This window comes from Phalangium opilio, unplaced genomic scaffold, assembly GCF_054372755.1.
Source record: "Phalangium opilio isolate 3A_F unplaced genomic scaffold, DU_Popi_V2 ptg000048l_1, whole genome shotgun sequence".
In the NCBI taxonomy this organism is placed as follows: domain Eukaryota; kingdom Metazoa; phylum Arthropoda; class Arachnida; order Opiliones; family Phalangiidae; genus Phalangium; species Phalangium opilio.
In genome coordinates this window covers 396,306-408,326 of record NW_028324170.1, presented here as the reverse complement: position 1 = coordinate 408,326, position 12,021 = coordinate 396,306, and the positions used below count along the sequence as shown (strand labels likewise).

At 39.5% G+C, this 12,021-nt stretch overlaps 1 protein-coding gene across 14 annotated transcripts in view; it reads right to left on the bottom strand.

The window, feature by feature from the left end:
- Positions 1-12,021, bottom strand: part of LOC149673433 (nephrin-like) — a 193,278-nt gene that overhangs the window by 11,400 nt on the left and 169,857 nt on the right. For all 14 annotated transcript variants that reach the window (XR_016366853.1, XR_016366852.1, XR_016366851.1 and 11 more), the window contains 5 exons: positions 11,518-11,671; positions 11,076-11,134; positions 10,771-10,990; positions 7,649-7,954; positions 1,166-1,450 (listed from right to left, as the gene is read on the bottom strand). Coding sequence is in view for 10 of the 14 variants with exons in the window: in XM_089838972.1 (XP_089695098.1) it covers positions 1,166-1,450; positions 7,649-7,954; positions 10,771-10,990; positions 11,076-11,134; positions 11,518-11,671 (1,024 nt within the window). In the remaining 4 variants the exon portion in view is untranslated. The remainder of the gene's footprint in view (positions 1-1,165; positions 1,451-7,648; positions 7,955-10,770; positions 10,991-11,075; positions 11,135-11,517; positions 11,672-12,021) is intronic.

Below are 12,021 nucleotides of genomic sequence, written 5' to 3'. Positions count from 1 at the left end.
TTTTTTCTAAGCCTCGGTGGAACCACATTTGTAGAAAGAAAATAAGCTAAGCCTAACTCCGAAAAAACAAAATTTTAATCCGGAAATAATTTGATTTCGATCAAACTTTATAGCGGGAAACTGCTAAGCCTTCGCAACAAGCGCACGATTGAAGACATCCCGGAAGATGTACCAACTACCTATGGTATTGATCAGTGTAGGACACGATCAAGGTCTAGGTTTTTAGAGAACGGTTCCCCAGCGTCTATTCCGTTTTAATCATAGGAAATCCTTTAAAACCCCGGTGACGATATATATCTAGCGCTTAAAAACCTTTCAAGAACAGTACCGTTGTACTGGTCCTTTGGTTCAACTTGAGTCATTTAACGTTTATGTAGGTAGGGTACGTCATTCGAGGACGGTTCTTAATCCCGCTTCGTAGATTGAATGAAGGGAGAATTCTTTGAGACTAAGAAGACCAGCAGCCAAGGGCCTCGGTCTAATTGCGTCATAAAGCAGTTGGCCGGAAAGCGGAAACTCGGCTCTTTCTGGGAAGTTGCGAAAGTAGGGTTTCGCTAAGCCTTTGCCTAAGAAAATTAACACCTCGGATCCATTTTAAGCTTTCTTTTCTGGGCGAGCGTGAACTTTCCAGTTTAAAAGCGATCCCCCTGGTCATTGTAAATTTCAAAGACGTCATTTCGCCCGCGGCTTCTATTTTTACGGCACAATGAAAGGCTCCGACTCTGGCTAGCTACCGAAGGAAGCCATTACCATAGAGAGTTATAAAGGGGGTATACCTTTTATAAATGAACATTTCAGCATTTCTCATAATTTAGGCCTAATTAACTTTTAGTTTTAAACGACCGTAAATCATTTCGTAACTCTAACACCCGAGTCATTTTAAAAGTTCATAAGATGATGTAATACGAGATATTCACGAATAAGGGAGAATGAAATGATCAGACAGGCATTTATAATCGTTTTACATTGGTAAATTAACGTTAAGTCATTAATAAAACTAACGCTAATCTAATTTAAATTCAACGATTCAAAAGTGGAGGGGGTAAGCCTCATTTTTAGCAAACACAACTTTAAGTTTGTTTTAAATAAGGAAGTCTAACCAATTAAAAGCAATTAAAACGTGGTTGTCTGATGATTCCATATACTTCTTTAAAAAAGAACTTACACGTGATGATCAGCTGACATTCGGCGGCTTCCGGTCTGCCGATACCATTGAAGGCGACACACTCGTAGAAACCGGCGTCTTCCCTGGCCACTTGTCTCAGGATAAGTTCGGATCGTCCGACACCAGCGGAATTATCCGAAGGTAACCTCTGATCCCCGTTTCCTTTTCGTCGCCATCGTACAACGCTTGCTGAACTAGGGTTGGCGTCGAACAAGCACTCTAATCGCGCCTCATCTCCCTCGTGTACCTCCAACTGTCGGGTCAAGTTAGTGATGGAAGCCCCGTCTAACAAAGTTCAAATAGAGAAGAATAAGAATTGGGCTTAGCACAACGCGACTAATGAACGTCACGTGATAACCCCAGCTCGTGGGAAAATGCCACAATTTTAGGCCTAACGAAATTCAAGTGTCGAAGAATAAAAATAAGGCTTAACACAATGAAACCAATCAACGTTACGTGATAAGCCCGGCGAGCGGGAAACTCCACGATAGGCCTAACAAAATTCAAATATTGAAGAATAAAAATTAGGCTTAACACAATGTAACTAATCAACGTCACGTGAGAGCGCCAGTGGAGATTACCGGGCTTTAAAAGTACCCGCGTAACGTACGGTACTTCGGGGCTATAATAGCTTTATCTATAATTTCATTAATATTAAATTATTCATTTAACCAAGGCTATAATAAATCAGTCATAATCCTTCATAGGGGAGTAATAAATTTTAACCAAAATTAAGGCCTTAATCCTGAATTCAAAGCATATCCCTTAAATAATAAAAGAAGACGAGAAAAAGGTTAGGGAGTCGAGTGAAGGAACTCATACAAAACAGAATGACGTAGGAATTTAGTTGTGGTGTGCCGAAGAGTAAAAGAAACAAACAGAGAGAGAGGAAATATGGGGGGAGGAGAAAAAGAGACCAGCGAGAGAGAGAGAGAGAGAGAGGAGAGATAAAGGGCACGGAAAGGAGATAAAATAGAGAGTAAAAGAGAAAGTGGAGAGTGAGGAGAGGGAGAGAAAATAGAGAGTGAAAGAGAGAGTAGAGAGAGAAAATAGAGAGTGAAAGAGAGAGTAGAGAGTAGAGAGTGAGGAGAGAGAAAGAAGTGCAGAGTGACGAAATAGGGAGAAAAATAACGTTAGGAGTGAGAATTTAGAAATTAGAGATTTAAAGGGAAAGAAGTAGAGATTGAGGAGAGAGAAAATAGAGAGTAAGAGATAAAGCAGAGAGAGTAAAAGAGAAAGATGTAGAGAATGCAAGAGAGAGTGAAAGGGGAAGAAGTAGACATGCAGAGGAGTGAGGGGTATAAAGTTTTCACTACATCTTTATTAATAATTTCGTTAGAACAGCAGCGGTGTTTTTTCTTTCTTTCTTTCTTTCTTTAGTTCTATATCGTCCTACGGTTCTTTGAATTAAAGTAGGCATAAGTCGCAATTAGTCGTTCCATTACTCAAATGAAAAGATTAGTTTTCTAATTCGCGTTGTTAACATCAATACGTACAAAGGATGGTTTAGGAGAATTTCTCCTCTAGCTGGAATCCTTTGACGTATTAACTGGGATAATCCAAACGGCAGGGTTTTAGTTTCAAAGAAGACTCGCGTTTAGTGACGTACGGTATACGGAATTGGTTCAAGCTCCAACAGAATTTCTTATTAAATTTAGAAAAGCCAAGAGGGATTCGAGATGAATGAGAAAAAGAAAAACGTGGGTAACTACCATAAGTCCATCACGCTTTAAATAAGTACAGGGGTCGAAAGCGTATTTCCTACGGCGTCCCGTTTTATATTGAAAAACGTGTTCATCATGATGTCTGTCCGATCGAATGTATTTCACTTTTAGCGTGACATTAACATATTAATTGTGAAACGAATATGGCGTCCTCGGGACCAGTTACCCCACCCCCCTAGTGTCCCAAATAATAAACTGGTCTTCGGACTAGTCCCATCTTAGTTTTCCTATAGATTTGCAATTAATAAACTGGTCCCAAGGACTTCTTGAATTTAAAAACTATAGTCCAAGCGATTAATAAACTGGTTTTGGATCAGAGGAATTGTGCTATTTACTGTAGCCCCGACGGCATTCTGATACTTACAAAAAGTACTACAGGGTTATGGTACAACTAATACTAAAGCCAGACGCCGTTAAACATGCAGGCAGCCTCGTTATTCAAAATGAATGATGGAAATATTTCGTGTTGAGGCCAAGTTTCTCCACCCACACTCCCACCTTGAAATAATTACTTTTAAGAGGAGGGGAAGCGAAAACTACTCTTATTAATTGATAATGCTTAATTATGACGAAGTGCCTGGAATTTTGAAAACAAATATAGCGACTCTGGGTAAAGTTTGAAACGTTCATACATAGCGATTTGGGTTGAGTTGATGGAATCAGTTCAGTTAGGACTTGAACTATACTTGTAGACGTTTATCTATAAATTTCAGGAATGTCTACTATTATTTTTTGTCTATTTTATCAAATATTAAACTTTTAATATTCCATATTTTGTCTTGCATAAATTTTTTTTAATTATTTCATATTGTACGTACACTTGTGTATTGCGGTCGAACATTTTTACAGGGGCCATAGGATTAGCATGGGCTAGTTTCAGCCTTAAAGCTGGCTTCACTTCAAAATGAAATAAATTTATTAAAGACTTTCATGGAAGAAGATTTTTGGAAACTTAAACAATTCCACTTCACTTCAAATAAATAACACACCGTGGCAACCCCTGGCGAAAACTCTGTTAAGTATTCGTTAAAAAAAACAAGACAAAGGTCTTCGGTATTATTTTCATTTTGCAAGGCACGTCCGCTCTACAGGGCATTTTTCATAGGCTAGCTTAAATGGAATCTAAAAGATTCAAGAAAGACAAGAGAAGGAAGGGGTTTTTCCCCTCCAGTTGGCCATCGATAACACGTCTTTGACAAAATTTCCTTTTCTTAATCAATATTTAATATCGTTATAATGAGTATTTTATTAATATAAGGAATTCATACAGCGATTAGGAATTATTGGGTAAGCATTTTATTATTCTCTTGCTTGTGCTCCGTCACTACATATTTTTGTATTGTAAGCCTAATTTTACTATCCCACGTGAAGGTTACTTCAAAATATCCTTGATATTATTTATTTTTAGAGCGAATGAGTACTCGCGTCCTGAATAAAAAACAACTTGTCAAAAAGCAACCCCCTCATTTCCGAAAAACCCTTGATGGTTGGTCATAAAGCTTCATACCATGAATAACAACCATTAGAAAAGAAACGTACGTCGCTTAAGCTTCAAGAATCATTGATAACTTCCTCCCATTAGTTGTGTCGCCTCGTAAAACCCCAACAAAGAACTAGAGGTTAAGGCTACCTAAGCCTAATATGGTCCTTCGAGACTTACACATGGTTGAGAGAACAATTTTGAATGCCTATGAAAATAACGATCTCTACAATATAATAAACGATGCCTCTTGGTACCCGTGTTTACGGCACCACCCGATGGCACAAAATGAAACGCCCCCCTCCCAAGGCTTAGCTACGTTACGTTACTTAACAATATGCCCAAGGCTTAGCAACATTATGGTATGGTATGGTAGTACTCGTGTTGACGTAAAACACTTCTAGGATAAAAAAAACACGCCCACACTATCTCGTCTGAAAAATAATCAAACCAAGGAGAACGTCTACGTTAGGCCTAATTTATTCCCCTTCTTATTTTAAAAAGGAGAATGCTTCGTTCGATCTAGCTTATTGTTAAGGTCACGCGATCTTTGGAGAACCAGCGCGCACACGCCAAGACCAAGTGATGAAAATGGTTGAAAACACTTCATCATAATAAATATACGAAACGAGGCTTAGCTGTATTTAGAGAGGTTAAGAGCTTGTAAGAAAACGTGTGGTGCCCTCTGCCTAGATGCAAGATATTTCGAGTATGGACCGAGAAAAATCACGTGTACCTTTCAATTTTAATCTTAAATTATGCTCAACTCATACAAGTAAATTTAAAAATTTACTGGACAAGGCCTAACAAGTATGAATTACAGTGAGCCCACGTGTAAGGAAAGGTAAACCATAGACGTAAGATCTTTTCAAAAAAAAAAAATTACGTGAATTTTTAAAACTAGGCTTAACTCGTAAAAGTCTTTCAGAAATTTAAATATAAACCGGCCAAGGCTCAAGGAGTAGGTTTAATCTATTGGTTAATAGAGTCCGCCCACATGTAAAAAGAAAAGGCCAACCCTAGAAATATGAACTTAACAAGTTGAACTGGAAAATGAATGACCAAAGAACTTTGGTAAACCACGAATGATGTTCCACCATCTTGTTCGAACACGCCATTATTTCATTACGGATCGCCTATATTGAAAAATAGCGCGTCCATATCTAGGAAGATCATGCAACTCCGCCCTTTACATGACCCTTATAACCTCATCATCTTTAATCTTCCTTTACCCATTCCTTGACTCTCAGAACAGCGCAAGACAGAGAAATGAACTATAGTCGTGAACATGGATGGACTTAGTAATTCTAAAGAGCATCAGCAAAAGAAGCAGTTTCTCCGTGTTCCTGCCCACGTTTAGACAAAGATTGTTTTCAGATTTCGAGTGACCTTGATATACCTGAGAAAATACATATTCTACTACTTAAGGAGTAAATTAAAATACCTGCAAGACAAGTTTCAGCTCGATAGGCAAGTCAAAGCAAATTGAGTTTTGCGCTTTTAGTTTTAGAACCATGTCATAGTAGCTTTATCCTAATCTTTTGTTTATTTACCATGGAGTGTCATCTAAGTCATATTAATAGAAAATGAAGTCACTCTATAGCTTCAAAGGTACGTTACTGTCATATCGTAGACAGAATCAGCCTTGTTAGATTTACGGTTCACGGACTAAACTCGGCCTGCCTGAACCCAAATGCACCTTGTTTAAAGTTATCCCCAGAGAGTTCCTTTCTGCGTGACGTTGTTGGTTCTAGTTGTTGAACGTGATTTAGAATTGAATTTATAACGCTCAACTTTGCCAACCTCTAAAGGGTCCATAAAGGTTAAATCCAAGGACAGTATAACGAAAGAGAGGTCAGGTTAATGTTAAAATTACGCAAAGTGCTAAACAGATATAAAGATAGTCCCAAAAATTTAGACGATTCAACTGGAACAAGATTGGAATTTCGTCATTAACACTAGCGTGTACTTTAGCTCGCTTTGAAGTTAGCTTCGTTAAAAGCGCAAAGCGTAAAGCCATTGTATTTATGGAAAGGGGGAACTTGGTGGTGCGCGGTGGTTAACGGGGGCGACCTTTAATAGGGTTAATCCTATATCGATAGCAAAAGCCATCTTAAAGGGAGCATGAAGTGCTCAAACAAAAAAATTAAGGTATCTGCAACTATTACTTACAATTAAAATGTTTTTGAGTCCATGCTTCTAAATCAACTTTTTTTAGAACACTAGTTTCAGGCTCCCTTTGATTCTACAAGGATATAGTCAAAGCCACGTTCCCACTGAAACGTGCACATTGTCTTAAGCCCTTATATGAAGGAAGGGGGTGGAGGAGAATGTGACCAGGCATCTAATAATTCAATTCGTCCCCAATTCGAGAGCGAGGTGGTATATAAGACTTTGTCTTAAAGCCGTAGCAATTAGCCGAAATCTTTGGCGCGCGCGGGAAACGGACAGGGGAGGGGGGAGGGGTAAAGGGTCCTGGATGTTTGTCCGTCTCTGTCATTATATTAGGGATTAGTGGATCTCGATTTACACGAAATACGCATTACTCTAAAGGTCTTTTGCCTACACGTACATACGGGAAAGATTGCTGCGAGATTCCCTGAGATCAGACTAATAATTATCCACCTCTATCTCTCACACTCTCTCTCCCTCCCTCTGATTGGTCGGGCTAAAACAAATAGACGGTGGTCACTTTGATGCCATTGATACAAAGAGAACAATAGGGAACAGTTTAAGGTATATAGTACCACCACTTCCTTCAACTTATCCCCCCTCCCGCCACCTTCTTGGGAATTAGAGTGTTGAGAAGTTTCACGTTGAATTGGGTTCAATCGCAAGTAAAGATACAGGGTGTTGTGTTTATAAAAGGGTGAGTGGTAGGAACGAAGTTAGGTGGGTTCTATGGGCGATTTTGAATGATTGAATAGAATAGGTATGGATACTATGATATTGTTCAAAGTCAGGCGCGACTACTGGAGGGATTTCAATACGGACATGTTTCTTCTGGTTTATCAAGACCATTCGAAATTTCAAACCATTAAGTCAATCGCGCAAGGGCTACATTAATATTTTTCTGGTCGTTCTTTCGAAGCGATAAAAACAGGCACGTAGGGATTAAGTAAATGTATGTCCCCTACGTTCACTGCATAAAATACTTCCTAGCACGTCATCCTCAGAAATACTAAGTCCGTAGACTAGCACTTCCATTAAGGTCAGGACTCAGGTATATAGTGATTTTGTTATTAGCGGCAACGCGTCTTTTAAATGATTTCAACTCACATAAAACGTTGAGAACGACAGTGGCGTTTGTTTTGCCTTGAGAGTTTTCGGCCTCTAGGAAGTAATTTCCAGCGTCGGATCTGGTGGCACCCGTGACGTAGAGGACGGGTCCTTCGGCTTCGACGGATCCACCGGAAGAATTCTCCGACAATCTCTTACGGTCCCTGGCAGTAGGGACAGATGTTCCTCTACGCGTCCATCGATAGGTTACTTCGCTCGGATTGGCCGAGGCCGTCACGTTGACCAACGTCGTATCCCGTTCGACCACGTCCACTCGCGTGACGTGACTAGAGAAGTCCGGCTTGTCTACGAGAAAAATAGAAAAACACCGGAAATGAATGAGAAAGTCCTCGGAGTCAAGGAGGATATTGTTCGATTGGGGAAGTGACCTCGTTCCGTATGGCCCATTAAAATCTGACCACTCTTAAAAGATCGGATTGTTGCGGCCTTTATCGTCCAGTTATTAAGAACCCTATCCTAAATAAAAGTACTATACCTTACACGGTACAAGTTGCGGAACCTTCTAATCTATTAATAGGCTAGTGGTGAAAGAGCACGAGTGAGTGAGTGACCACTCGGGGAACAGAAAGGAAAAGAGATTCTTTCGTAAATAGGAGGAATTCCGCCACTCTATGTCCGAATGATTAGATGCCTTGCTACCATTTATAGATCAGGGGACATGGCGTGGGGAGGGGGATGTATCGTTTCGCTTTTGTTTGACCAAGGCTTAGCAAGTATGTTCTTACTATTTTCTTCACAATCTTAACATGGTTTTCATTCTGTTTCGATAAAATTAATTTTTCCTTTTCTTACTTAAATTTAAGGGGTCATCCCTAAAACACTCCATTCATAATGGTGGTCCTTGTGGCAAAAATGTTAAAGAACATTTTCGACTCAAAATTAATTTCCCAGAACCCACCTCCTCCGCTCCTACCATTTATGAACACCTTGTATAGGGACTAGAATTGTGATGGAATGATTCAAATCATCATTATACTCTTTCGAATAACAGAAAATCCATGATTTCCCTAAAATAACGGGCTTCAAGTTTTCAATTAACGAAATTTTATCTTTGTTCTTTTACATTTATTTCAGGAACAGCAACAAAATGTTGCTACAAACAATGCATTCGACGACGTTAAAGCGATAACAAAAAACTAGGCCTAGATCAAATAAAAATCGCGTATATTGCCGCTAAAAACCTAGAAAATTTAAAAAGGAAATCCATTTTTCTACTTACATTTAAAAAAATGGCCTACAATTTATTAAATCTAATAATTCCTAATTCACGTTGGAAGGGCGCGATTATTGCCATCGGTCCGGAAAGGAAGGAAAAAAAAAAAAAAGGAACCATATTTTATCTCGTAATTTTTTTCCTCGCTGTTTAAATAAGGGTTGAACCCCCGGGTCGCGTTCAGGGTTAATGATATAGAAGATGGTTAAGCGCCTTTCTTATCTTAAAGGGACTCCAAGTTCTCCAACGAAACCAGCGGCGGGTGGGTTAAAATTATTTGAAATGTTACAGGCACCACGTGACGCCAAGCTCCAAACACTTGGTAATATGGAGTGGGACTGGACACCTAACCATTATTTTGGCAATATTCGACGTAAAAAGGGGGCCTGGCAAACGTCAGAATCGCGATACATTGCCGTTTCTGCACAAAAGGTCTACAGCTCAGACGCCAAAAGACGGAGATGGAAGGCAGAGTTTTACCACCTGTTATCCCCTCTCCCTTAGTAGTAGTTAGTAGTTTCTTCGAACTACGTTTCTCATCGATCACGTGCCTATGACGTACTCTAAATGAATTTAAGCTAGGCGGCGCATAGGTCTAGATTCACAAATATCTCATCTACTGTCTAATAAAAAAAATGCAAAGAAAGAAAAAAATACTTGAAAATCCTTTGGAAGGAAGGAAAGAAGGGGTTGTGGAGGGAAAAAAAAAGGAATTGTTGGGGGGGGGGGGACGGTATCTTTCGCAAGATTTATTAACCTTAAGGATTACCTTAATTCCAAGAGGATTCGAGAGAGACCGGGGGGAAAGGGGTGAAAATAAGGTGAAAACTATTTCTAAAGAAAATTTTCAAAATCGATTATTTTTATTATATTGCTAAATCCTTAAAACGCTTATTTTTTATTACAAGGTGATGTCGAGGATGGAGGGAGGGAAGGGGGGGGGGTGATCACATTTAAAGGAAAAGATCTCAATGGGCTTGTATAAACGAAAGAATGATAGTTATAGCATTGCCTCCTTTATCTATCAAGGCCCGTACATGGTGATATTTTTCCCTTTTTTTTAAAAAAAAAAAGTTGCCCATTGTTTCCAGCTAGAGGTTCCGTTTCCCAGACATTTTATGGTCAGGGAGGGGGGGGAATTCTCAATAAGTGACGTCACTTTTCAAATTCCGCCATCGCTGTTAAAGTGCTCGTAATTCAAATTAGGCGAGGATCTGCCGATAAACAGTGTCATCTAGATTTAAAGTTAGGAAATTCCCCTAGAAATAGCACCATGAACAGGTCCGGATAGATATGGTGGCAATGGTTATAGCAACAACGAATTGTATATCAAGTTAGGGTACTTCTTGTTTTAGCTGGATTTAGCGCGCCGTTTTTAAACGAGTTTGGAATCCAGGCGAAAATCTCGATTCCAATCCTTAAACAATTTTCAATTCCTTTAAATTGGTTTCTCCGTTCGTTTTGTCCCCGAATCGAGGGGGGGGGGGTTAAGATTGTCGGGGGGGAGGAAGGGGTATGGAATTAATGGGGTTTGAAGCCCCCTAGAAGAAGTATTCTAAAGAAAAGGGGCATTAAATGGAATGAGAGGGGCTTGGAAAGGATTTCTTTGCGTTTTTTTTTTAAATAAAGATTTTCGTCTCTCACCTCATCTGTTTGTTTGTTGGGTAGCTTGTGGTTTTTTCTGTACTAGAATAATATAATAATACAATATTCGGCCTTGCGGTTTATGGGCTGGGGTGTTTTTAAAACTATTCGATATGAGAATACTGAGAGAATCTGATGTACAATGAACCGCAGACGTAAGATAGCAACTATGATCGTTACTAACAGAGAGACAGAGAAACCTATTTTTTGGTATTTAAGCTTATCGCTAATAGTTAGTACTTACAAAGCACGCGTAAGGTGAAGTTGCCGCGAACGGATTTTCCCAGTGGTTCATTGAGGGCAACGCACGAAATGACCGCTCCATCCTCTTTGGAAGTGACCCTCAAGTGAAGCCTACTGCCTCCGATAACGCTCCTTTGACCCGATATCGATTCCACTCGATTTTTCAACCAGGAATATTTCGGCTCTGGATTACTCGGACTTGCTTTGCAAGATATAAGCACCTGTAACGACAATTTAATTATAAATATTAAATATTAAAAATTAATTATTAAAAATTAATTATTAAAATCAGAGTTGACGACTTACCGTCGTGCCAGAACGAGCCGGTTGAGGGTCAGCTTCCATTATCACGTGATCTGGTCCGTCTACGATGGAAAATTTGTCAAAAATGTATAGAAGAGTAATGGTGGCTAAGCCATAATCATGAAAGTTCTAAACTCTGTAATCCAGAGTGAATAGCCCCTCGATTTAAACGTTAGAAATTATAATTCCTTATCTAGCCCCCTCCCCAATGCAAACAAAACTTAATTACTAAACAACTATACTAATTTGTGGAGTCCATATGAAAACCCAAAAATATATTATCAGAGAGAGTTATAACAAATGGAACAGAAAGAAAGGAACGCCTTAATAAAAATAAGAATTCTTTAACGGACGTGCAGAAGAAAAGGTCGATGAAAACCCAGCTTGCAGCGGCACAGTCATAAAAAAAGTGGGAGACCAAGGGCTAGGTGATTGTCGGACTTACATAGAACGGTCAACTTCATAAGAAGGGCGTAAGGGCGACTGGTGGCGACATTCTCAGCCTCGCATCTGTAAAGAGCATTGTGGTCATCCGCTTCCGCCCGGATAACCAACTCGCTGGACACTCCGCTGCCCGACGTCGTCGCTAACGTTCGAATCTGACAGGGAATGAAAAAGAAAAATATAGAGGGTATAAAAATAAGTTACCGACAAAATAGAAACTAAGCGAAAAACGATAATATAAAAGTAAAAAGAGAGAAATGGTCAGGGACCAGGAGCACGTGACACGTGCCTACACGGACAAAAGAGTCATTAAAAAATCGTTAAAAGAACTAACGAAGAAAAAAAGGAGTATACTCTCGGATTTTTGAACCTATTTGTGTTCCGTAATGATCTTTGTTGATATTTCTTTTAGTAAAGAAAATCGGGTTCGAAAATCTCTCGTACCTCTAAGATAGAGCTAACCATTCCCCACTTATTAATACCAAATACCAAAAGGAGATGATCT